This window comes from Spea bombifrons, chromosome 3 (genome assembly GCF_027358695.1).
Source record: "Spea bombifrons isolate aSpeBom1 chromosome 3, aSpeBom1.2.pri, whole genome shotgun sequence".
Taxonomy (NCBI): Eukaryota; Metazoa; Chordata; class Amphibia; order Anura; family Pelobatidae; genus Spea; species Spea bombifrons.
In genome coordinates, this window is record NC_071089.1 from 92,091,604 (window position 1) to 92,116,490 (window position 24,887).

Below are 24,887 nucleotides of genomic sequence, written 5' to 3' on the forward strand. Positions count from 1 at the left end.
TCACCAGATCGGGGCTGCTAGCAGTGTCTCCTTATTTTTGTAGGCACCTCGGGGATCTTGGAGTCTTTCACTAACATGTCTAAGTAAAATCCAGTGCTTCTTTTTTTTTTTAACCATTTGCTTACCGTCAGAATTCACCAGACTGCTTACAAAGTGATACTAATGCCCAGGCAGTCTAAAATGCAGCATTTTGTTCTAAAACACTTTTTTCTGTGTTAATTTCACAGTGGTCGTATTCACTGGAAAAGCCAAGTACGGGCAGCATCTTTAACATCGCCTGGTCCGCGGATGGCACTCAGTTGGCTGGCGCCTGTGGAAACGGCCAGGTCATCTTTGCACACGTTGTGGAACAGCACTGGGAATGGAATAATTTTGAAGTGACCCTGATAAAACGACGAGCAATGCAGGTTTGTTTTAATCCGTTCTTTATTTTTAGACGCTTTTCTTATAATTAGTGTTTCTCTCTATAACATTTTTTTGTTATAAAAGAGAAAAATTATCAACACTCAATATCAGACATGAATACATTTAAAGACTTGGGTACAAATTCATAAGGCGGTAAGTGAAAAGTAGGTGTCAGCGCCACAGAATTTGATGGCGCTATATAAAACAATAAATAATAATAATAATATTTGTAATAAAGTTAACTCTTTCAGTAGGGAACACAAAACTGAAATGAGAGAGAGAAACTTGAAACCTCCAGGCAAACCTTTCCTTTTAAGAATATCATAAAGCTTGGTTTTCACAGAACAGTCCTGATTTTCGAGTACTGCCCCAGGTTGCTTCCCCATTGTCTCCCCTTTGCAAGCAGTGGGTCAGTTGAAGAGATCCTCTGACTGACCCTGACCAACCCAGGGAGGTAAAAAAATTAATGAAGGTCTTTGCTGTGATTTGATTGATAAGAATTTGCTGAAATGTTTCATTCGGAGCCACAACAATGCCTGTATGTCCCAACCGGACAGCGTTGTTCTAACTGTATCTCTGACAGATCCTAGGAACTTGCCAGTTATAACTCTTCAAGTGATTACTGTCGGGACCAAACATCTGAGTATTTTGTATAGAACCCTACCCGGTTTCCCAGAAGACATCCCAGTGTCTTTAACTACGTCTGCCTGCTTTCTAAATTCTACAAACATTTATCAGCGCCCGTATTGAAGCAATGCTACTTTTTGGACGCTCTCCAATTAAAATATGTGGTTAGAGGAAATAATTGGAAAGATATAGGGAAAATATGCCGATGTGAGCCAAGATGAAAGCTTGACAGCGTTTTCTTTGCCAGGTACGCAACGTAATTAACGACGCCGTAGATTTACTGGAGTTCCGTGACCGAGTAATTAAAGCTTCTTTGAACTACGGACATTTAGTCGTTTCCACCTCACTACAATGTTACGTGTTTAGGTAAGTAGGCTGCGTATCCGTGTTGTGTTTCCTTATATTCATCGCTTTTCCGTCATGTTCAGGACGAAGGTCTTTTAATGCCCCACAATACAAAACCCTGCTCCTTTTTTGTTAAAATACTGTCATAGGAAGCAGGTGGTAATATTACAGCTAATCCACTCTGTAGTGCTGAAAAGTCGAAGAATCAAAACATCTGCACCGGTGCCAAGAAAAACCTTTCAAGTAATTGTTTTTGTAGCTTTTCGTTCGAAGTAAAGTCACCTATTTTGCAGCGTTCCAGCTTTGTTGTTATAACTTCATGATCTGGGTGCTTTTAAATTGATTTGGAATTCCACGTTCGGGTATAGCTGTGAGATAAACGTACTTTTGTTTTCGTTGGTTCCCGGTAATAGCTATTTAAAAGTTTCTGATATAAGTCCGGCAGCAGCCATTCCTTTGGCTTGATTTATACCACATTAAATCTTTGTTAAATACACATCTTAAATAAAAATGACAGTGCTAATTTAATTAATCATGCTTAATACTAGGAATTTCTAGTAACAATCAAGACCGAGAGACGCCTTCAAAGCCTTTAGTTTGGAAAGAAACTTGGAGTTGATAACAGTGTGCTTTCTAAAGTTCATCTATGATGAAATATAATACCGTATTATATCCACCACCCCATCCCAAGTCATTTCAGATATTTACTTTTGTTGCATCCAGCTTCACATCTATTCTATAGATGGCAGTTAGCACAGACACTGTAGGAGCTTCCCAACAACTAAATAAATCATAAAAAGCAATAACGGTTGACATGTTATAGCATTATCATTGCTTGGCGGGACACGGTCGATCAGAAGCACGAACTTGGGGGTTGATGATAAGCCTTGCCATATATATATATATATATTAGGAGATTGAGGGGGAGAAAGCGATCATAAATGGCAAAAAGTAATGTTTGTGTGAAATTATTAACCTGACCTTTTGTTCTGCTGCAGTACAAAGAACTGGAATACACCTTTGATTTTTGACCTCAAAGACTCAGCTGTTACCTTAATTCTACAATGTGAAAGGTAAAGTATCTTACATTTTATTACAATGTGTACTCAATATTTTCTGCTTTCTTTTTATATTTTTTTGGGCGTGAATTTGTAAGCGAGGGACACAAACGTAAAAAGTCTAATTATGCCAGTACGGGGGCATCCAAAACAAAAATCATGTTTTGTGTAAAACAAACTTCAATCCTGAACCCTTCTACTAGGAGTTACAGCGAAAGAAAGGGGTTCATGAGGCAAGCACACTTTCTTCACTTTCTTCACACTTACTTCAATGCATCTCTCTGGAATAGTGTTTGTTTGGCTAGTCATGGCCTACTATGTTATTATTTATTGATTTATGTAGCAGAAACAAGGGGTACAGTGGCCTGATAAACAAACTTACAGTGTGTGTGTGTGTGTATAGATATGTGTTCTACGCATATTACACACGTCCTGATTCCCTGTACTGAATCTTAAATCAGAAAGCTATATCAAAAGCTGTCTCTAGAATTTGTAACTTGCTGTCCTATACAGCAGCAATATAAAAGCACATCAAAGGTTGTTTCTGCAAACCAAAAATCCTATTTTTATGATTAAATCCAAACTAACGTTTTTTATACCCCCTCAAATTGATACCCCCCTAACCCATTGATTTATTATAAGACTCTTAGATCAGTGTCATGTTTGTCCCTTTATGTATATAAATTAAGCCAACAATTTTTGCCAGTCCTGTGTTCACTTCTCATTGGCTGCACTATGTGCTAACCGCGCCGTCAATAAAATATTACATAGCTCCGGCATTTCTAGCGTTTTGAGCATTGCAGGGGTTAAACGAATACTCCAACATGCACATGGCTAATTTGAATCAGAAGCACTGTTAAGGCATCCCTTTCAATAAGCCATATGCTCAGTGTTTGCTAACAAATGAATGGAATTCCTCTCCGCATTCCTTACGCTCTAGTGTGTATGAAAGCACTGGATTCAAAACTCTCCATGGACTGAAATTACAGCGGAGTCCACCCTCAGTCACTTCCAGGTTTAAATAACCACCCTGTGCATAGCCAGCGGCACACGGTGGGACTGCCGATGTTCCCTTTACTATATGTCCTAATGTCCTAAAACCATTAGAGGAACTTCCAAGGTTTCCCTTTACTTGATGGGACAGAAGAACCTTTTCTTCTGGTTTCAACAGACTCCCTTTTGGTATTTATAAGTGTAATGGATTGGTGTGAGCGCCAACACATCGAAATATGGACAGTTTATAATAAGAACAATCGTTTTTTAAATGACAATATTAAAAGTATTTTAATGCTGAAATATGTAGTGTTTTAAACATTTTTGGAGCGACAGAGTTTATTAGTCTTTCCTCCACAATTCGCAAAGAACAGTACATTACTTTCCCTTGTGTTAATGTCACCCTAAACACTAATGTGGACACCACCTCACAGGAGGCCTACCGCTTTGCACTTCCTGCCAACCACCTCACGTTATCTTCACCTGTGTCACCCCGGACTTCTCCTTCAGTATCCAGAGGGACACAGACACGAATACCGTACAAGACTTGTTTAGTAAGGGAGTGTTTCTCTCTTTTCAGCAATTATGTGATCAATACACTATTAATAAACATGTTTTTTTAGTAAATAATTAGAAATTAAACATCTGGTTAGCCCTCAAGATTGTAAGCTTGCAAGCAGGGCTCTCTCCACCTAATGTATCGGTTTGTCTTAGTCTGTCAATTCTCGTTTTGTCAGACCCCTTGAATAGATGTATTGTATTAAGCGCTGCATAAACTGTTGGCGCTATATAAATAAAAGATAATAATGAATAATAATAATAGAGACATCGGTCCTGTCCTATTCACTGCCAAAGACTTGGACACCTTGAAGGGGTTATGCCTTGAGGTCCCAAGTATCTGAAGGGCAATCTCAGTGTGTTATTCATTACTAAATGCTTTGCGAATCCAAACTGATGATATGTGATATCAATAACTAATAATAAATTATATCATACTTACGGAAAGGAACTCAAGTGAGATGGATGGGTTGGCTAAATAAATGAACCTTGATTTTATCTTATTATTATTGTTTTATATAGCGCCATCATATTCCGAAGCGCTGTACAAGGGGTAGACAGGACATAACTAGAGTATGTAACAATTTAACTTACAGAAACAACAGGGGAGGAGGGCTCTGCTCAAACGAGCTTACAATCTTAGCCCTGACTCTAGGGCTAAACACCAGAATAATTTTACACATAAAGCACTGATACAATTTTTATACCATTTCGTGCTATTTCCTTTTTTATATTTATTTCTGTATGTTTTGTTTCAATTTTCTAGGATAAAGATACTTCTATACACAGTTGAGACAATCTGCATAACATGAAATAGAATGTAGTATATTTCCTGTTACTTTGTAAAACTATCTATAAACATAGTTTCCATGTTACTAAGCTATTGTATTGGATATGTCATGACTCAAAAAAATAAAAATGGAAGTGAAAAACCATTGACGTTAAAGTAATCCAGCAACTTCCATCTAGTGTTTTTTTTCCTTTCAAAATAGTAATTATCTGCTACTCTGGTATGGAAGAGAACAACAGTCTATTTGAATTACTGGTCAGCGACCAGTGACTGCTCATTTGACCCAGGGTGCCCTATAACATCATACCGTAGCCCAACCAATAGATTAAATAAAAAAATATAGAGAACATCATATCTACATACTGTGCGTTGTAACATTGTTTGTGGCTTTTTTAGAGGTATGTGAGAATGTGAGACATGTGTAATGTGGAGTTCCTTGTCTGGCCGACCCCTAGGCCTGCACCTAATGCACCTTCACCGTGATCACTTCCTTCCTTGTTTCCTGCAGGCATTTCCTTCTGGTGGATGGGGGAAGTTTGTATTTATACTCTTATGAAGGTCGTCTCATCTGCACACCAAAGCTTCCAGGAATGAGGGCAGATAATCTCAATGCACAGACTGTGTCTTTGAGCAATGATACCATTGCCATTAAAGACCGAGCTGACGAAAAGTGTAAGTTCATTACTGTAACAGCATGCCTTCATTTTATTTCACTGATAGCTTACTTGTGTGGCTGGCACTGTTCCTATGGTTGGATCATACGCCCTTGGCTTCCAATGTCCCGACTGTTTGGGGAATACAAATCATGTCTATGTTGAGACATCATTGCCTGATTTCACTCATTTATTTATTTATATTTTTTTTTACTCCTAGGTGGTTGGGTAATTTGTATAGTTTATTAACTGGTACAAAAAATGTGTCTAATGCTATCCAGCCACTTTATACGGATTAAATAACTCTATATGCAGCAACTAATAACAAGTTTATTCATCACTTGTGTTTAGAGTTATTTGCAAAAATAGAACTTGTGTTTTAGTTAAAATGTGTGTATTTAAATTTCAGTTATCTACTTGTTTGATGCATTATCAGGAAAAGCACTGGGAGACGGGAAACCTCTCACACATAAGGTAATACTTACAATAGTTTTTTCCAATTATTATAAAGAATGGCTTGTCTTTTGTCCATTTTTGCTGAGTTGTTCATGAACTATCGAGCGTAGCATTTTGACATAAAAATATGTCCCACACTGCAGAAGAAAAGGTCAACGCCTGTTAACTGGAGCATTGTGTCTGTTTTGGGTTTTTTTTTTGCAGGACCACACACATTTATGAAAAAAGAATATATATAATTGAAATGTTAATGAGTTCTAGGAAGCCAATTTGCACAATTTTCCTATACAAGACATTAATAAGCTTTCAGAATTCTGTATCTATAGTTTTTATGTATTTGAACTCACTTTTTGTCAGCAGGCTGTCTACGCCAAGTGTTCCCTTACTATTTTCAGGTTCAACAATTTCTTGTTGCTTTATAGTTTAAAAACGAATAACTGTGAAAGTTGTAAATCTGTACATACCAGCTGCTTGCCTCAACAAATATAATAAAGGGTTAAACACACACAGTGTGACCTATGGATTTAGCGAGGGTAATAATTCCCTTCTTTTACCGATCAATAGATGGATTAATAAATGTTTGCTCCAAAAAAGTTGCTGAAAGTGTCTGAGGGACCAGCTTAGTAACACCTTATTAGTGACGTGCAAAACATTAATACTATATTTAAGTTTAATTGTATTTACTAAAATTAAGACAGTTAAATTTTAAGGATTAAGGAAGCAATATAAACATTTCTAGAAATTATGGCTCTTAACGCTCATTAAGCTTCAGGAACCCCAACACCATCTTTAGGCAGGTGAAATTAATTTTACATCTTACTTACAGTATAAGAGGCAAGAGGTGGGCCATTTTTTGTCCCTAGACTGAAACCAATCGGTTTTCATATTAGCATGGCTTGAGCCGTTTCATGCTTGGCAGAAATAATCCTTCATAGGTTTTTCTTTTACTCCATTATTTTCTCTTTTACTCTAGATTGAAATAGTCGAAATCGCACTAGACTACGGTGGACCTGCTAATGAACGGAAAGTTGCATTTGTTGACAAAAACAGAGATCTGTATATCTCTCCTATAAGAAAATTTGGGAAAGAACAGAGTGCAATAAAAATTGGTATGTTCTGTAAATATGTTCTCCTTTTTCTCGGGCTCTGCGTGATCATTCCTCCCCATTGTGTCATCTAGTCCATGTTGTTGGTGAGTGTTGTTGATTAGTTCAGATAGCCTTTGTAAGTGTAGGTGAGGTGAAGGTGGTGAACTTCAGGACAGGATATTGATCAAGCGATGCTGCGTCTTCCATGCTGGGACATTCATCTTGGTGTATGCCGAATGCTGTGACGGTTCCAATTTAAACTGTTGTGCCGTGCCCTTTGCCCTAAGTTAGCTGCAATTCACTTAGACATCAGTAGGTGAGCTAAACATAAAGACAGGGGGGCATATATAGTTATGGGGCAACAAGGGCATGTACATGCAGAGGGAGTACAGAATAGGGGGATGTTTAGGGCTGTGGAGCTGTAAAAAGCAGTAGCATTAAAGTTAGAAAGGTGGCATGATGCTTATTGTCTGAAAGCAACCTAAGGTGAAATATTTTTAACATTAACTCATGAAACTCCATAGAGTACAAAAACTGTCGAGCTATATTTACTTGTGTTTATTTGTCAGGTACCATGGTGCACACTGTAGCCTGGAATGATGTGTCTAACATGCTCTGTGGACTTCAGGATAATCGTTTCACCGTTTGGTACTATCCAAATGTAGCATTTGTGGACAAAGATCTCTTACCAAAAACAATATTTGAAAAAGATGGAAGGTATAGTGTGCATGTTTCTCTCATACAACCACAAGTGATTTGAATGTCGCTTTGCACTCATGGTTCAGCATACAGCACATGACTCCTAGAGGTTCATGTGTTAGGTATCTTTTATTGGTACAAAAACCCAGTGCTTTGGCATACTTGGGGGGGTCTGTCTCAGGTGCCACTCATCGGAGCACAGACCTCCAGCCAGGGCCGTAACAATCATGGTCGCCTCTTTAAGGACCAGCTAGTGATGCAGAGAGTGTAAGGATCCCCCTATCAGATGATCTCTCGCACTCTCTCCCTGCACGCTAACAAACTGACTGACAAACTTTGCCAAAAATGGCACAGACGTGCTGTTTAGGGTCACTGACAAGCATGCCTTCAGCTTTCCTGTGCTATGAGTAGCTGATTTGGGACAAAGATGGCACAAACAAGCTGGGGCACTGACATGCTATTTGGGGACAAAGATTGCACAAATAAGCTGTTTAGGGGCACTGGCAAATGTTTTTGGACACAGATGGCACAGACAAGCTGTTTGGGGTATGGATAAGCTGTTTAGGGGCAAAGATGGCACAGACAAGCTGTTTAGGGGGAAAGGTGACACTGTGGGACATGTTGCTTGGTGAAGTCGGGGGCTCTGGGGTAATATTACACCCTTGCCTCCAGATGGTGACCTCCAGTCCTGCCACTGCGTCACGGACTCGCAGGTATGTGTGCATCCGCTGCAGAGCATTGAGCTCGGTCTGCGTGGCAGTGTGTTGATGTTGTGGAGCGGCGAGTGCTGAGCACCCTGGGTGACACACTGAATGTCGCTGATGCTCTGGTGCATAGTATATCCTTCTTGTGCACTGCTAGCTAGCTGGACTGTGAGAGTGTCGTCATGTGTACCCTTGTGAAAATGCCATACTAGATCACCAGAGAACAATTAAGCAAGTCCAGAAACAGAGGAGATAAAGCAGTTTAGAAATATGTGCAATAAACATTCCTGTAAACTTTTTTGTAGGTGTTTTTGCATTTTAAAATTGTATTCTTTCTTTCTTTTTCAGTGAGTACAGCAAAACTCCCCATATTGTGAGTTTTATTGGTAACAGGGTAACAATCAGAAGAAGTGATGGCTCGCTTGTACACATCACTATCCCCCCCTACCCATCAATTCTTCATGACTATGTCAATTCTTCCAAGTGGGATGATGCACTAAGGCTATGTCGTTTTGTCAAGGTAAATACATCATTATAAGTAAAGGTCTTATTAAATCATGAATACTCGCTCGCTATCACATAGTCATGACATCAAGTGACTTTGATCGTGGTATGATTGTTGGTACCAGATGAGGTGTCCCAGGGTTTTAGACACAGCTGACCTGGGATTTCTGAGAGAGGAGAATGGCTAGACAACACATCGAGTGCCTTAGCATGTCCCTCAGGTGTTAAACACGTTGTTTAGAAGGTTTCCTAGACACACACTGTTGTGTTTCCTGCTAGCCATTTTTTTGGAGGCTACTGTAAAATATGAGATTAATACTCTTAATAAAAACACAATAGGCTTAAAAGTACCACTGTTGTTCCCTTCAACAACTTCCTTCTCTTGTGTGTATTCATGTTTGACGTCTTACAGCAACACTAATAAATAGAGTATTGACTGATGTGAGCTCTTTTGTTTAACTTTGTGAATAGGACCGTTTTTTTACTTAAATAGCTTTTTACTAAGTTTGAGGATGTGCTGTCCAGAAGATTAGTTACCAGAGTCATCTCGTATTCTCACTGCTGATAGTACTCGGCAGAGTCATTTTAAAGGGAATGAGTTTTGGGTCTCTCCGAGGCCATGGACCAGCCTGTAAATTCAAAATATCCAAACAAGACAAAATGAGCACATTCTGTATTCCTATCTTGGCAGCAGGTTCAATGCTGTACTATTTTGTGCTTTTTTGCTATCTAAATACAAGCTGACTCAATTTATTTTATAACAAAAGTATGTGCATTGAAATACGGTAATTGGGTTTTTCTCATGAGACATCTTTTTAATGGAATGCATCTGTACGCCGTGAGCTTGAAAGTAGGACCATTTTATTTACGATTAATCGCAGAAAGAGGGAATACCAACCCATATAATGTGTGCGACTTTATTCACCACAACACAGTGTAGGCGTTCCTTGGTGGTCCACAAGTTGCTTTAGTCTCTTCTCCCTCTCAACTGTGTCTTTGTGACGATATGGCGAATGCATTTGTTTTATGTTATTTATTGCTGCCCCCCCCCTCGCATTATTTTGTGGAATATTTTGGAAGCAGTGGTCATCCAGAAGTGCAGCACAACCATGAAGAAAACACATATTGATCTTCGGTTGCGGTGTCCTTTCAGTATGTCATACCTCCCCCATTATAAAACATTAGCACTGTGTAAATAAATGAAGAAGTAGTTGCTTTCCAGCCCATTTATGTATTGTTACAGTAGTTTCTTCAATACTCCCTGTGTCACATCTGTCAGAAAATCCCACCACCCATGCATCCGAACATCATTCATAGTTTGCACTCTTTGGTTCTTATATTTTGCTGTCACACTAAAGCGGACGCAAAAACTAAATCTAAGCAGTATTGGGAATCAATTCATATTTTTGCCAGTTCTAACTCCTTTCAAGAAATGGATCTATTTGATGTTGGCACAATCTCTGTGTACTGTTCGAGGGGTTAACTTTCTATTTGCCTGCATACTTTCAGGAGCAGAGTATGTGGTCTTGTCTCGCTGCCATGGCTATTGCAGCTAAGGAGATGACAACAGCAGAAGTAGCATACGCAGCAATTGGCGAGGTACGGAGACATGCATAATTACTCCTTAAATACCAGTTTTATCTTGATGTGCTTTTCTGTTTTCTGCAGTGTCTTTTATTTTACTTGCAGATTGATAAAGTTCAGTACATAAATTCAATCAACGAGAAGCCGTCGAAAGAGTCGAGGTTGGCTCACATCCAGCTGTTCAGTGGGAACTTCCAAGATGCTGAAGCCATTCTCCTACAGGCCGGTCTCGTATACCAAGCCATACAGCTCAACATTGACTCCTTCAACTGGGAGAGGTGACCTTACAGCCGTGTCATTTAAACAAAGACTTTGTTACATTTCCTCATTAATATTTTGAGTATAACGGGTTAAATCAAAGCTGCAGATTTCAAGGACAGCCGTGCAGGCTCAAGAGAGGATAAAAGGGCAGTGTCCATTATATTGATTTTGGCTTTCCAGAGTTTCTTCACTGGTTCACTTTAGGTCTGTTTGCTCGTTTTACTTGATTCAGCTTGGTTTCCATTCTCCCTTTCCCTGCATTACATTTCCCAGTTTAATCTGCATTTTCTATTGCTGTACTAAACCATTAATGTGCAAAAAAGGTTTGCGTTTAATTGCATAAACTTTAGGCAATAACGTGATGATTTTTTGCATATTAACTGCCAAGAATGTCAAATTTTAGGGATTAAGGCCACAATCAGCAGTCTGATTGCTTGAAATGCCTGTTTGAATGGATGCATCTTGAATCAAGTTTCCCAAGCCGAAGCAGCGTTATTCGGAAATTAAGTCTCCGAATTGCAACATTGAATTTAAGGAGTTATTACTGTAATGGCCACTAATAAATAAAACAAATTTAGCAATTTTTGTTGGCTAAATAAAGGACACTTTATGCATTTCTTTCAGAGCACTGGAGTTAGCCGTGAAACACAAGACGCATGTCGATACTGTTTTGGCTTATCGACAGAAGTATCTGAACGACTTTAGCAAGAAAGAAGGCAACGAGCGTTTCCTGCAATATGCGGAAGGCGTAAGTAACTGCATGGACTTGCCAATTTTATCCTTGCTATCAAGCTGGATAAGCGACCTGCAAAATTACATTTTAACCCCTTGGTGCCCTTAGACGGACGGGTACATCCATAAAAAGGATTGAAAGATGCTCCTTAGGGGGTACCTGTACACCCTGACTTTTTTGTTGCATGGAGATCAGCCTGGACTCCCCTGAGAGCATTGCTGGTTTTCTGATGACCCCTGGGTGTACAATCACTGATAATAAGAATGTGTGATCAGGCTTTCCCTTCCAGTAGGTGTGAATGCTGACTCCTACTGGAAGGTCTTTGGAGGAGAGACCCAGCAGATTCTATCCGGGGCCTGCTGGGATCTCTGATTGGTCCTGCTGGTTGATGGCACACATTGCAATCAGCATTTTAGGCCCATGGAGCCCTGCTTTCTGATCACAGTGTGACCAGCACAGGAGAGATCAAAGGAACCAGAGAGAAAAATAGTTTCTTCCCCTTCAAAAAAGAAAAATAAAAAATATTAAAAGCATAGAAAACTGAAATAGATAATATAGGCAGTATGCTATTCATTTAACTTAGTTTCCAAATAGAAAGTTTATATAATGCTAAAGGAGTTCCAGATGGGCTTCACCAAACAAAAAGGATTGGTGAAAAAATACGCTCTATTGGTTAAAGAGCAAGGGTCCAATTTGTGAGGATTGACCATTTCCCTAAACAGTAGTACGGGTAGAAATCAGGCACCGCAGGTATGTCTGTTACGTAGTCACTAGACGATTATCCTGTGGTGAATAAAAGCCTCGGCTGGTAATGCTGCTGGAACCCAACTTCTATTTCAGTATCAATTACCGTGTTCCTATTTGTGCATTTCTTATCAGTGACCATTTATTTGGATCCACAGTGGCCACAAAAACCAAACGCTTCAGTCACTAAGGACCAAACATTTTCATCTATTTACATTTTCTATTTTAGTATCAAGGGCATGCAACCAGTTTCATTATTCTTTGGCTATGTGCAATATACTACACTTTATGGCAAATGCATAGTTGTACGCTGTATGCATGTTCCTGTATGGCAACTTACACAGCCCGGATTAATATATATATACCGTGTATATAAAGGCATTATATATCTAGGTAATACTGCCCAGTCACGTAGGAAAAAGTTTCGATATATGCTGCAAATGATAAATGCAACCTCATTTGTTCTGACAAAGGAAAATGTTCACTAATGTATGGCCTGATAGCAGAGATACACACAGTGTATGTATCAGAATACCAATCTTGCGGTCATGGATTGCATTATTCTTAATATTTAAGAGAAAGCCAATAGTTGCCAAGAGCTGCATAGTGTTTGATGATCACTTTGTAGAGTCCTGGCAAAAACTAGATAAAGGGGACATCATAAATCTGATACTAAGTTTCTAACAATTAATTCGATCTATTTGCATTAAATTATTCTTATTATTTTACCTTTACCCTAAAATGCCCTGCCCTGCCGTTAACTGCAGAACCCATAATGAATGTAAATCTGTTGAATGACGGCATTAACATTTTGACATTATGCCATTTTTATGCCCATTTGCTGTGGTCTCCACACACTGCTATCTTTATCTCGTCTCCACATCATTGTTCCTTCTCATCAAGTCACGTTTGATTGTCTTCCCGTGCCCTTCAGAGTGCTTTCCTTCTATCCGTTTGTACTTCTCACATTCATACTGTTCTAATCTTACATTTAAAGTCTCCATTCCTCTCCAGAGTCCTTCTCGAAGCGCTGGTAAAGATATCAGTTTGATGCATGCTCAGCTCAATGTGCTGAATGCGGTAACAATTTGCTAACTATTCACTTTCCAGAGGTCCTCCCTCATGTCACCAAGACGCCCGCATCCCACACATCTCCCTGGGGCGTTCTCTCCTGACTGTCCATTACATCACTTTACATCCATTCTGAATACACAAATACAGATTTACTTTACTTTTTTATACATCCTTTACCCTTTCTGTGTTTATTCTATGTTTTTGTTCATATGTGTGTAAAAAGCAAGGCTTTATTTTAAACATAATGTAGAGGATTAACTATTTGAGTGTATATATCTTTCTCGACTGGGAAAATAATCTGTAAAGACTACAGTAACTTTTACAAATAATAAAACTTAGTATTTATATATATATTATTATTCTAACTATAATACATTATATATATATTGATGCTGTACGCCATATAAATAGGTCCAAAATGCAAAAATATACATATTACAAAACTCCCAATGCGAGTGTAATTAAATGATAAATACAGATATATGTTCCACATAAATGTCACAATGTCATTGCCTTTTGCAGATTTAAGTAGTTAAAGTAGATCTTTATTTTCACAAACCCTGCTTTTTGCTGCCAGTCTTCTAAATAAACCAGTGTAATGGAGATTAGAGATTAAAGCCATATCTATGTATCAGAAACCCACTTTATGCGCATACAGTGGGAGCAGCAATCTTAATTTCCTCATCTCAGCATTATTTTTCCTCCCCGCTAGTGTTTCTTCCCTTTAAGGACCTTTTTTGTAACCTTTGAGTTTTGGGAGTTTAGCCGAGATGATAAACTCTTAAAGCAAAACATTTCCATTGATTTATAACAAGAATGTTCAAGACGGGTAATTTGAATAAACACGGTTAAGATACGAGCTGTGTCCATGCGCCAGTTATGCGATTCTGTCCTGCCACGTATCCCAGCGATAAGGTAAGCTGTTTCTTTTAAGGAATTGTCTGATTGATTGCTTTATGTCTGTTGCGCAGGTTGAGGTAGACTGGGAGAAAATCAACGCCAAAATTGAGATGGAGCTTGCTAAAGAGAGACAGAGGGAAACATCCGGAACCTCCGTCAGGACTAGCATCTCATCGCGTTCCTAACCATCTTATCCCAGACACGCAAATGGCCAAGTACCTGCTACTATCAACCTGACAAAAGAATCAATTACAACACAAAGCAGATTTAAAGGTGCTGTTCCACTTAGCCAGAGCATTCTTTGAACAGTCTAGTACGTTAAGCAAATAATCCTTAGCATTCTCTTCTCACTTTTAATCATATTATAAAACATATGTCATCATTGCATTTGATATAATATGCGATAATGGACTACCGTTTCATTTCAACAGTAATGTTTTTTTTGTAGATTATCAGTTGCGATACTAATAAGAAAATATTGATCAACTAAAATTGTTCAAAATACATTCCATTTAGCTGGAACTAACTTTGGTCTACAATACTTTGACTTTAAAAAGACATCGCTCACACCTTCTATCATTCTATTCAACTTAAAGCTTCGGGTAGTTTGTGATGTATTTTAGTGGACCGACGCAATATGAGTTGCAGTAGTTCTTGAGAGCTCAGAGGTTCCTTCTTCAGACTTAACTCAGAGGTCTTTAAAACTCGTGTAACATTATATCAAAGCCTATAAAATGACAACCTGCTAAAAGTTATCACAGACTTCCAAAGATGGTGCCTCTGGGATCAATATTGCAATATTCTTGCTCGCTGTTGCTTCAGGTAATAATTTTACATTCTGAGCTAATATCATCACACACGGGTTTTATTACATAAATAGCTGGCCCGTGATATCATAGATAATACATCATTTTTTTTTTTTTTTTTAAATCAGCCAAAACATTTGCGCGTTTTGTGTGATCCTGCGGTTTTTGAGCAAACACAAGAACCAACATCTCCCTGTATGTAGACTGTACAGTATGTTACACCTTCTTAAATTAATAGTTTTGTAACTTTCAATGAATACTATTTAAAATATATTTATGATGTTGTGCATATACACTAGCAGTATTTTTGTAGTGTTGAAAATAAAATCTTTTGTTCACTAAACTGCTTTAAAGATGTCTGTGCCTTAAACTTTTGTTGTGCATTAAACACAATATTTAGAAGTGGATCAACAAGAAAGACAATAGTGAATTTGCATCATAGCTAAATGTATCAGCTTCATGACCTCGCACTATATTGTAAAAGGCCAGTCCCTTTGAACCATTGTAGGGGGTGCAATGTGCAGAGCCCGTTCAGCAATTTCCATAGAAGCAGCTCAATGTAGTTGATCCTTCATAAAGCATAGATAAATTGGGCAGGTGAAATGTTCAACTCGTTTGTCAACCTCCATGGAGGTGAATACCTCTAAAGTTGCAGGTGCAGCTGCAAAGTGGGTGTTTCCCCTTGATTATTTAAAGGCATTTATACACCTAGATTTGCATGCTGGGCACCCAACAACCAAGTTCTTCAATGCTCGGGGCGTCAATGGTATGTACATATTAGGTGATGTGCACCTTTATTCTTACCAGACACAACATTGGGTCTAAAAAAATTCCCTTTTTTATTGTAAGCATCACCTTTCTATATATGCAGGTATGAAATTAATTTATGATTTAGGGCAAACAACTTTAAAGAAATGATCCATTCTTCTACAGCCCTGTCACATTGCTCAGTAGGACAACCTCGACTGTTCATCCTTTGGTCTAGAGATTAAATCTATGAACTCTGGGTTCCTGGTGTAAGAATGAATGTAGTATCCATCCATATTAGTGATACTAATACAAATGTATTCTTTGACTTTTATTCTTTAGCATGGTATTTATAATGCATAGTTTACGAGGTCAGAAGAAATGGTTCACCTCCTCCTCAACCCGGTGTTTAGCCAAGCGCATGTGAAATTATGGTGAGTGGGTCATGTGAAGGCCATATGATTGTGGCTTTTTAGTTGTGACTCACATAAACCCAGTTAGAAGCACAGCTCTGACCATGAAAAGTACTGAGGTCTGGTTCAAATCATTCGGTTTCTTACGGGAACATTTGGTAACAAAAAAAACGGTCTCACTGAATGTGGTTACATCGACCTAGAGAACCGTATGGTATTTAAGTGACTGTTACTGGCTGCCTTCAGTCTAATTTCCATCGGAATTGAAAAAGTGTGTTCATTATATTTTTTTCAAAGAACCTAATTATACATACATGGCAGGAAATAATTCTGCCCCTTCCATAAAAAATCTGATTGCTTTTCCAGTTCCGTCTAAATAGATAAGAACAGGATATGTGATATGTATTGCACTTCTATGCAACTACGCCTTAGCTGTGTCTACAGATGAATTTGGAAAATAAACCTTATTACTCATAAAGGGAAGCATTCCACTAAAAATCAATCTTTTTTTAATCGCTATGCATTTTATTTACATTAAGCTGACAAAATGGAAATATAATAAGCTATAAATAGTTTTAAAGTTCAAACAAGCATTTTTCTGTAATGCACTCTTTGGCTCGAAACGACTTATTTCTCTTAAACTGAACAATTACCATCTTAATGTGCAATTTTTCGGCAGTGGTCCTCCAAAACCATCAACAGTGCCGCGTCAACAGAGACACCGAAAACCTGCTCTGGTGAGGGTATTTGGGACCAACGCGTGGCATAGTTCTATCTTGTGTTTGTCTGACTCTCAGGCAGAGCTCCCATTCTGCTGTATCCATCAGCTCCTCATGCCAACCCCCTAAAAATAATAAAGTCCATTTGGCATAAGAAAGATCCAGTCCTGTCACATTTGCTGAATAGAAAACTCAGAAAGGATCCAGTCATTGTGAAACAGGTAAACGTCATGTCACTCTAGACCTGAGGGCCAGATGTTGATTGGCAAGTTAACACAAAATGACTTAAATTAGCAGTATATAAGGTAATTGCCTTCATTGCAAACCTCCCTTGGCCCCCATACAGTCCTGAATCCAGAGCTCCTGATTCCTAACCAGCCACCATACTGTCTAGCAGCCAGAGCTCCAAATCTGTACAAACAACAGGAGCCAGATATAAAATATTAGGAGTCAAGGAGGGTTACATTCATAATAATTAATAGAAGATAGTACAAGAGTTAGGTGCTGGGATTTGTCAAGCTGCGTCCAACCAAGTCTCCGTGCAGACCTGTATGCAGAGCGCCTGAATCCCAGCATGCCCCATACAGAACTCCTGATTCCTATCTCCTGTCTCCACATAGACATGTATCCAGAATTCCCGATTTCCCCCATGTCTAGAAATAGTCCTGTATGCAGAGCATCTGATTCCCAGCCTACCTCCATCTATATTCCATCCAGTCTTGTACCAAGAGCTCCTGACTCTCCTCCATACTCCATACAGTGCTGTATCCAGGGCTCCTGATTCCAACCATTCTCCACACGGTACTGTATCTGGAGCGCCTGAGATCCCAGCTGGTCTCATATGACATACATGATTGCTAACTTTTAATTAACCACATTGTCTTCATTGTTCCCGTACAAACCTTCCATTATGAAAAAAAAACCATAAGTGTCAACAAGCTTTTTTAGTTAGGTTTCATTTGAATTTATTGCTGTAGAAAAATACATGCATTGTTACACTTCATTCTCTTTCCCTGTACAAAGTACAATGCATAAGCATCCTCTGGCAATCTGATTGTGGCAGAGTTCCACTCCCACCATGCTCATCCATCCTTAGCTCATCCAGGGTTAACATTTGCCAGAAAACCTTTACTCGTATAAAAGTGATGAAGCGCATAATTCATTTTATATTCTTTCATTAATCAAATTTCTAAAGCACCAAAGAGTATCAGATAAATGGTAGATATGATTTAAGGACCAAGATGCCACGCTTATCAGCATCAACTCTTACCGAGAGCCACGAATCTTGCCCACAATATTGTGAATTCATGTTTGAAATGTTAACCTTGAAATGTTACTAATTAAGTCGGGCTGTAATATACTGTAAAACCATTAAAAGTGCAGCCGTATAGGATATTGTATGATACAAGAACAAAGACATTATATTTTGTTTCTTATTTTAAAATAATAATATCAGGTGATAACGGATTGATTGTTATCTCTGATTCACAAGCTTTATTGATTTTGCAGCTTGTGCTGAAATGTATTCACTTCTTATGCCGTGGACCATCATTATTCATCGCTACTCCATGCACAAAAACAGAAGCCATAAAAAAGTGGCCAACATATAAAAAAGTCAAATAACATTGCATTCCATTTTTTACCGTATATAAGTCTTATATTGAAAATGGCCCTAATTCTAATGTTGCAAAGAAGTCCGCTTGTACGCATGGTAGCAAGAGAAGGGAAATGCGAGTGTCCAGCTTCGCTGGTGCTATGCAGTGAATGCTGTTGTAGACAGATTCAAAACCAAGAAATGACAATAAACAGATGGTTCAATGGGATCTATTCACTAAAGGGAGAGTCAGCAGGAAAGAGGTGTTTCTGCTCTCATACATTATCAGGGCCCATGCCCAGTGAGCTTCTGCTGTAGGAAGCATTTGGCTCGCTATTACATTACATTAGTTTATATAGCGCCGGCAGATTCCGTAGCGCTGTTACAATCAGTAGAATAATTCAAGGTCACACACAGTAACAAACTGTTACAAAAGGAGCTCTCGTGAGCTTGCAATCTAGTTGGTGGTTGAGGAGGAAGTGAAACGGTAGAAGAGGACTGCTTGGATGGCCCTGTACAATATATAATTAAATCAATGAAAGTTCTCCAATGCATTAAAATATGCATTGTGCAGGGCCAGCTCAGCCATTCTAGCTGGAGAAAGCTGCTGGTGTTGGCCCGTCATTATGAATATTGAAGGGAAGGAGTTAAAACCATAGCTCTCGTACCAACTCTCCTATTAGCGAATAGACCTCAACGAATAGCTGGCCTTCTAATGGTAGCATCACTGACATGTACATGTGGTAACGGTGTGCTACAAACGTCACAATCTGCCTCTACTCCAAGGGTTAAATACATCATGTCACCCTTAGGTCAATCCACAGATCGCATTTTATGCAGTAAGCACCTAAATCAAATCATACAAATCGCTCTAGCCAGCCGCGTATCACAACGTTCAGAGGGTTTGTAGCTCTGATTAGTGGTTAGGTCTCCGTGTTTCCGTAAACATTTATCAAGGTTTGTGCGAATGTTTGCCGTGACTTAGAAAAGCCATTTGGAGTTTCCTTATACTTGATAGAACCACTGCCATCAAAATGTTCCTCCAGCTACCGCAGACTACAATACCCAGCAAAACAGAATTACATCCTATTACCGGAGAGAGAAATCTGATTAACTTTTTATCTTAAAATGTTCTCCTGTCGTCTACGGGATAGTTAATATTCATTAACTAAAGATTAATCTGTCCTGCGTAACTCAATCCTGCAGGAAGCTGTCTATGCATCGGCCATCTTGTCTTGAACACTATTAGCAACCTGGTGGTTGGTTGGGCGCCACCAAAGGAATCAGTTACTTCATCACACCTAGGGCGTTATTGGGACCACTGTAATTAACAAGTTAATGCTCCTCTGTGAGTATAAACACAGTAGCTAAGACAGGTCAACACCTTCTCAATATTTATATTATTCCATAAAGCAGGGGGGGAATTTTCATTAAGGGTCCACAGGAGCCCATGTCATTCATCAATTACATGGAAACAGTACGAAAGTCTTTCCAATACATTTCATTCTCTTTGGGTGGAATTTAAGGTACTGTTCCACCTACTAAACAATATAACCATTCTGCTCAACAACTACTGTTGTAACCTGGATGTTGTGCTTATTAGATAAGGCCGCCCTGACAATACGGAGATGGTTAACAAGATGGCGCCACTATCTGGGGATCAAAAATGCAACAGGGCACCTGAATAAAGAATGGCTTTTAAAAAATCCCCACAGAAATCCAGACGTCTTTAAGAAACACTCCTAATCACATAACTGCTATTTAGGTATAAATAACTTAAAAAGAACATATCCCAAGAAGTGAAAGCATTTAGGGCGAAGTGACAAGTTTAATACTGAGGGTATCTAATCACGTTCCATTAGTTTGGGCTGGAGGAGGCATAATAACAGTTTTTGATATGAATATCATTTATATTACTCTCTATACATAAATGAAAAAGAATATTAACCATATTTATTAAAAGCAACACTGTAAAAAATTCTTAATACATAGAGCAATCGCTGTAGCAGCTTTTTTCCACATTTAGCATGTTGGGGTTTATTCACTAAAAAGAAAGTTTGCAGGTGAGTAGTGTGTCAACCCCTTCACAGCCCTATACATTATGAAGGTCCAACAGTGGCAGCCTTTGCCAATGTGAAAGGCTAAGCTGGCCCAGTATAATGTATAGTTCAACAGGTAAGTAGACTTTGAAGACGTCTCACCCTTTAGTGAATAGAGCATTTTGTGTTTTTTGTTCCAAATGCTTGCAATCTGTTTACGGTCAATCTAAAAACCATTGTGCTCACAAAATAGCTCCTTGTTTCGGTATGAACAAATTACAAAAGAAACTACATTTTGGGGGTTCTGGAATAAGTCATCTTTGAAGCAGCATTTAAAAACCTTGCCTAGTATAGATATTTAAACAATTATCCAACGGCTTCTGTGCCACCCTACAGAATGCATTTTCCATAATGGGAAACGCTGGTAACCCCAGTTTTGGGTCTCTAACAGATGACTCTCAATCTACCGGCAGCTCTCTGATTACCATTGAGTATGTCTCAAGTCGCTGGCACACTCCATATCTGTGAGAAAAATGCTGAAAACATAAATAAACATGACTAAAACGCTTATAGGAATCCATAACATGCTACTTGTTTTTTCCCTACGCCTCTTAAGTAGCTTTTGTAAGGCCAGACACCCCATTCTGTACATACCAATGGGAAGCACCTGTCAAGGGCTGGAATGTACAGTGCTGGGAAAAATTACCTGCCCCCGTTCCCGATGTCTTCTATTTTTGCATATTTGTCACCCTTCAATGTTTAAGATGCAACTAATTTTAATATTAGACAAAGATAACCTGAGCAAACACAGAACGCAGTTTTTAAATGTTCCATGTACTTGGAACAATGGTGAACCTTCTGAGGAGTGGTCGGCCTACCAAACTTCCTCCAAGAGCACATGGACAACTCATCCAGGAGGTGACAATAGTACCCAGACTAACATGTAAAGAAGTACAGCCCTCACTTGCCTCAGTTAAGGTCTCTATTTACAACAATAAGAAAGAAAGCGGGCAGAAACGGCATCCATGGGAGAGTTGGAAGAGTTGGAAGGTGAAAACCATTGCTGTAGACTTTTTGGTAGACATGGGTCCCGTTACATCTGACATAAAGCTAACACAGCATCTTACAATAAGAACATCCTACCAACAGTCAAACACGATGGTGGTGGTAGTGTGATCTTCTGGGGCTGCCTTACTGCTTCAGGGCCTGGTCAATTGGCCATAAATGATGGAACCATGAATTCTGCTCCCTACCAGTTGGTGACTTAAAACAAGCGATAAAAAAGACCCATTGCCGTTTGATTGTGTTGTCCTTGGAGGCAATCAGTTATTAGGTATAGGGGGCAATTATTTTTCACATGGGTGATAGAGGTATTGATTAACTCTTTACCTTCAATCAATAAAATGATCATTTAAAAGCTGCATTTTGTGTCTACTCAGGTTATCCTTGTATTATATTAAAATGAGTTGGATGATCGGAAACATTTAAATGTGACAAATAAGCAAAAATAGAAGAAGTCAGGAAAGGCAAATCCTTTTGTTTCACTGTAACATGTAAACTTCATAGATGTTTCTTTAATTGGCTGATCTGATAACCTTATCTGTCGTCTTCTGCTGATAATTTCTATATAAACAGAATCTATAACAACATCAGCCATCGGGCAACCCTTCAGAATTCATATCACATGGAGACAGAGGATGTCTGGTCATCAAAGCATAAGAGTCTGCCAGGGTGACCAAATCTGATATCTTTGCCAACTAACCTATACATGTCACATGTAGCTGTCCGGCAAATCTAAAGTTCTGTCCTGAAGTCTGCGGCATGTATGTGACAGGGGAGCATGTTCCACGTGTGGTCAGTAATGTGACATATACAGGTCCTGCGGTCATCCCATCTGAACGCTGCATACCAAGACATATATTTGCCCAACATTTGGCTTCTCTGTGTGACTATCCAAAGAAACACATCTGACAATCACGAATCTTGTTCTAACGATGCAAATAAAAAATAAACAATTCTGAAAGTGCGAAAATATTAGGCATTAGAAAGTGTGAATATGGTCTATATCCTATCTGTCACAGCTGTTAGTCGCGCATGCTGCAAAGTCTATGGCTTCTGTGTTGTGTCTGAAGAAAGAAAACTTGGATTTAAGGCACAGAGGCGTTTACCATCATACTTTCACTTAGGGTGTGATGCTAGTAAACGGATCCGAAGTACCTTACGCTGCATCCCGCACTTAGTCAACAGTGCCCACAGCTCCTGTCCAGCCTGATGAAGGGCAATAAGGTTAGTGCTTATATATGAGACGGAATAGCATATCTTGATCAGGCACTTGCGATATAGGTTGTATATAACACTCGAGGTGTAGTATGACGGATAGTATGGTCTTCACTGTCTCTTTATCCAGAGTCAGCATCCAGGTTTCTAGGAAGAGTTTATTGATTATCCCATCAAAGTCCAGTATAGTTTTCCCACTGACACGGGTGCTGTCAGCAATTGGTATTGCGAAGCTGGGTCTTTAACCCGATGGGGGCAAAACTCAAAGGGCTTCTCTATATTTTGCTGCCCAAGGATTTTTTTCCAATAAACCAAGCAAACGACTCTTGCCCAAGGCTGGCAGTCCATTCATGGAAGAGCATTTGGAGAGGACAGTATTTAAGTTGTATTTAATGGTAGGGGGAAGGAGAAGGGGTTGTAGGAAAGGAACAAGCTATAAGCAAGGCATTGAATGATGAAATTGCCTGTTCTGCAGCATTGCGAGAGCCATCAGTGCCCTGAACTGTAAGGGTTTTTACAGCAAGGTGTAACGGGGCAGGTGAAGCAGGCCGAGCGCCATAAAATAAGCTCATCATAGAACACCGGTGGAGCACGCAGAGAATGCAGAAGAAAGTGGGGAATGGGGATTCTGCAGCAGAATGATGCAAAGAGTAGAGAGCCCACTGGCCAGAGCCCTGCAGCAGAGACATGTAACGGGAAAGAACAACGCGGGAAAATAGAAGCAAGTCGGGTCTCGGCTATATTACAAATGAGACATTCAATTTATTCGGGTTAAATAGGTCCCCTTTAAACGCAAGGTACCTTTTGAATGCGCTGGAACATGCAACGCCTGGCACACAAAACCAACCAAAAGATGACTTCATTTACAGCACATTAACCCTTTGAGATGTACTCATGAATCTGCCATAAAGACCAGCTGCAGAGCAGAGCAGAGGGCATCGCAGGACAATATGGAGTAATATGGAACTGGGTGAAATGCAGGACAATGGAGGGAAGAGATGGGGAGGGGGTCTGCAGGATGGCAGAGAAAGCCCTGGGGCAGAGGAGGGTAAACAGAGTATATGGGGCGGGAGGGGGTGAAGGGGTACCAAAGGAAGAATTGGTGTAAATCAGCCATAGGTAACCTCTGGCATGCCAACTGCTCAGGACTGCAACTCCTATCATGCCCTGCTCCTACTGGCTGAGGTTGATGAGAATGCTAGTGCTGGCGATCACCTCCGCATGCTGTTCATCACAGAGGTCCCGGTCCCTTTCGTGTCAGTGGGGGGTTTGGGATCCTCGCCCCCCGTCGTCTTCTGCGGTGTACACGGGGACCTGCGATACCGGCAAGATGACCTGCCCGGGTCTCATGGACTCTTCATAGGTGGGGAGGTACTTCACCTCCTCGTAGCTCGGCAGCTGCAGGAAGACCGGCGATGAGATGACGCGGAGCTCGTGCTCGGGAAGCCGCCGCACGCTGTCTATGAGCGAGTCCTGCGAGCTGGTATCGTTGAGGAGTCCCGGGCCGTCGCGTCCCCGCTGCTGCTGCCGCCGAGTATACCTACGGGGACTGGGGCAGATCATACGCTGCAGGAAGTAGCCGATGGCGAACAGCACCAGCAGGATGAGCAGCCCGGACAGCTTCCGGACAAACCAGCCCACATTGTCCAGGAAAGTGTGGAAGGGCAGCTGGCAGCATCTGATCTCGGTGTGACTCACGTTTCCGAACACACAGCAGCCCTCCTTCTCTCCGCACAGCAGATCCCCGCAGCTCCAGCCGGCCTGGGACCCGGGCAGGAGATCCCACCACAGCAGCACCCCTGTGATCACCAGGGACCCTTCCCGAAAACAGCGCACCATCCTCCCCACTGCAGCAGCAGCAGCCCGCACACCTCGGAGGTGCCACCAGCCAGATCACATCCTCTTAATGAGCCCTCCGGGAGGGGAGCTTGTCACGGGATAGCTGCCCCCAGTCGTGTGCTGCTGCTGCTACCTTCTGGGGCGAGGAGCGGAGGATGAGGCTCATCTCACATTAGGGTTCTTTGTTCCAGTGACCTTGGACTCAGACAACTTGATCGTGTTATGAGTGGAGGTGTGGAGAGCAGCTCACCCTGAGCAGGAGAGATTCAGCAGTCAG

The 24,887-nt window shown here is 40.2% G+C and overlaps 2 protein-coding genes and 1 long non-coding RNA gene across 3 annotated transcripts in view; 1 reads left to right on the forward strand and 2 right to left on the reverse strand.

The window, feature by feature from the left end:
• IFT80 (intraflagellar transport 80) overlaps window positions 1-14,421 on the forward strand; it is a 36,405-nt gene extending 21,984 nt beyond the window's left edge. Inside the window, exons 7-18 of the mRNA XM_053459546.1 lie at window positions 228-407; window positions 1,280-1,398; window positions 2,376-2,450; window positions 5,285-5,448; window positions 5,839-5,903; window positions 6,859-6,994; window positions 7,543-7,690; window positions 8,725-8,896; window positions 10,390-10,479; window positions 10,570-10,742; window positions 11,350-11,473; window positions 14,248-14,421. Of these exons, the coding sequence (XP_053315521.1) occupies window positions 228-407; window positions 1,280-1,398; window positions 2,376-2,450; window positions 5,285-5,448; window positions 5,839-5,903; window positions 6,859-6,994; window positions 7,543-7,690; window positions 8,725-8,896; window positions 10,390-10,479; window positions 10,570-10,742; window positions 11,350-11,473; window positions 14,248-14,361 (1,560 nt within the window). The 3' untranslated portion in view covers window positions 14,362-14,421. The remainder of the gene's footprint in view (window positions 1-227; window positions 408-1,279; window positions 1,399-2,375; window positions 2,451-5,284; window positions 5,449-5,838; window positions 5,904-6,858; window positions 6,995-7,542; window positions 7,691-8,724; window positions 8,897-10,389; window positions 10,480-10,569; window positions 10,743-11,349; window positions 11,474-14,247) is intronic.
• Window positions 14,422-16,646: 2,225 nt separating this feature from the next.
• LOC128483382 (uncharacterized) lies at window positions 16,647-17,280 on the reverse strand. The gene is made up of 2 exons (XR_008351064.1): window positions 17,147-17,280; window positions 16,647-16,798 (listed from the first exon to the last, which is right to left on the reverse strand). It is a non-coding gene; the product is annotated as an uncharacterized LOC128483382 (long non-coding RNA).
• A 6,704-nt stretch (window positions 17,281-23,984) lies between these two features.
• Window positions 23,985-24,751, reverse strand: C3H3orf80 (chromosome 3 C3orf80 homolog). Its single transcript, XM_053459553.1, has one exon. It carries the CDS (start codon window positions 24,608-24,610, stop codon window positions 24,029-24,031), a length of 582 nt encoding a protein of 193 aa, XP_053315528.1. The 5' UTR covers window positions 24,611-24,751; the 3' UTR covers window positions 23,985-24,028.
• Window positions 24,752-24,887: the final 136 nt, after the last annotated feature.